The sequence below is a fragment of the Branchiostoma floridae genome, chromosome 5, assembly GCF_000003815.2.
Source record: "Branchiostoma floridae strain S238N-H82 chromosome 5, Bfl_VNyyK, whole genome shotgun sequence".
In the NCBI taxonomy this organism is placed as follows: Eukaryota; Metazoa; Chordata; class Leptocardii; order Amphioxiformes; family Branchiostomatidae; genus Branchiostoma; species Branchiostoma floridae.
This window is the reverse complement of record NC_049983.1, coordinates 874,891-877,136: the sequence shown is the minus strand read 5'-3', so window position 1 is coordinate 877,136 and position 2,246 is coordinate 874,891. Positions and strand designations below refer to the sequence as shown.

The window sequence follows — 2,246 nt, the reverse complement described above, 5'->3', positions numbered from 1 at the left end:
AACAACCTCATATCATATGTTTCTTTACTTAGGCCCACGTTAAAAAGCACAAACAACAACAAGACCATAAATGCGTAGTACGGCAATACTGGCATAAGTGAGCTGTCACCCTGTTACATAATCTGAACTTTGATCCACAAAATTAAATTGCAAAAACATATCTCAAACAAACAACACACCCAAGGAGATTCAACCTATTCTTTCACCGAGTAGCTCATTCAGTCATATATAAAACTGTGATATCTATACATGTGCATCCTATTTATGACATGGCGTTTTACAGAAGAAAAAAAACAGCCAAATAGTTTAGAGCTTCGGTCAATTCTTCAGAGTTGCAAGTCAATATTTCTATGCCCCCCTCCCCTAAAACTTTCCGGGTGAAACTTGCCTGTCTCCTGATTTTGAACGATGTCTTCATTGTCTTGTTGTTCCATCTCAAATTCCTCTTCCATATGTAGTACAACTTGGCCTTATTTGCTTACATTAATATGCGCTTACGTTATAAATAAATATTATAAAGTAGGAGAAATTTTCTCCATGTCTCTGTGTACCGATTTGAGTTATCGAATGAGCAGAAACAAATAGCCTGCCAATTATGGACAACGAATCAATAAAATTATTCACCATAATACGAAAGAATTTTCTTTTTAATTCATGCATATCTGTTGTAATTATTTGTATTATGTTATATATATAATTTTGATACAATTTCAAACGAAGATGGTAGCTTTTGAAGAGTATTTTGACACGTTTGATTGTGATGAATCTGCGGTAACAAATGATGTTTAGTAAAAGGGAGGGCTGAATGGCCATGTCATTTGTCCAGATTCCGCTAGGAGGCGTTGTGAACCCACTAGCTCTTCGCAACTAACGATATCTCAAAATCCGGGGATTCCGATAAAGTACCATAGAAGGCCGCTTCGCCAAGACTGAGGTTATGTTTGATTTGTCGTTTGTCTGTGACCTTCGTAGCTCGAGAAGCTTTGGATGGATCCTGTGTACCTAAATATCCGTAACGTTACCTGTACCGTACCTTTTAAAATCGTTTAGGTACAGGTCCGGACCGTCATCTGTGTACCTAGCTGTACCTAAACTAACTAAATCTCTATTGAAGACCACGTTTTGAGACTAAATACAAGTAAATTCCAAGGATGAGAAATGTAATAATATTGCAGTTGAAAATTCGTTTTATGAGGTTCAAATATCTAAATCCTCATACAAAGATGGCAATTTTGCACTAAAAAGACAGTTTGCTACATTTATAACTTACAGACCATTGACCAAACTTGTTTAGGCACAGGTTAAGGTCTGGACCTGTTCTTAAACCTACGTACCTGTACCTGTGCCTGTACGATTTGGATATCTTGTCTCTTTCATCGGTGAAAATAGAATAAAAAAGTTTATCATAAAAAAATAGTTTACAGAACAAGCACTTATTAAACTAGTGAAGTACCTCTTTATTTTGTCCGTTATTACATTTTTTTGTTTATTTAGAACGAAATTGAAAGAAGTACGATGTATTTAAACTTTTACTAGTTTTGTGTTGGTCCGTAAAGTCCTCTATATATGGTCCTTAATGGCCGTATTCAGTGTATTTAGCCATTTGTGTACCCTTCTAGCCTGTGTTTACACAATCTCTCGCTAGGAGCGCGATTTTTGTCAGGCTATTCATCCTTCCTGGTCACAATAAATGTCATGGCGTAGGCAACTCTTTTTTTTTAGCCAGACTCTTTTCTTTCTAAATTCGCACCAGTTTTTGAGTTCCCATGGGGTGTCATCCATGTAAGCAAATCAGCATTTTTTTAAAGCCATTTCGGCTATAAACCCCGGCCTTCAGTAGGAAGGTATACGTTTTTCTGGGTCAGCAAGCTACTGCCCCAGACGACTGCCCTGGCCTTCAGTTTCTAGCACTGTACATGTATCTGGGTCAGCGTGCAAATCAGTTCGCCTTTTTGTCCTACGACCTTGACCGCACGTGGTCAGGAGTCTGAGATCTGAGGTTGAACACTGGTCCTACAACTGTGCGCGTTTCAAAGTACATCTCCGTTATAACTGTTGAGTAGTGTGCACTCCAATACGAAGGTAGCGATGATTGCCAAGACTTGGTGGCTGTTTACTAGCCTGGTGTTCGCCACCGCCAGCCTTTACAGCCTTTAGTAATGCCATTATAATTAACCCCAGCCTTCAGTAGCTATAGGGAAGGCGTTTCTATCACGGTTGTAACAGTAGTGAACTAGTTAAACACA

General features: G+C 38.6%; 1 protein-coding gene across 1 annotated transcript in view; it reads right to left on the bottom strand.

The window, feature by feature from the left end:
• Positions 1 to 580, bottom strand: part of LOC118415427 (battenin-like) — an 11,346-nt gene extending 10,766 nt beyond the window's left edge. The window contains exon 1 of the mRNA XM_035820037.1: positions 389 to 580. Coding sequence (XP_035675930.1) covers positions 389 to 452 — 64 coding nt within the window. The 5' untranslated portion in view covers positions 453 to 580. The remainder of the gene's footprint in view (positions 1 to 388) is intronic.
• Positions 581 to 2,246: the final 1,666 nt, after the last annotated feature.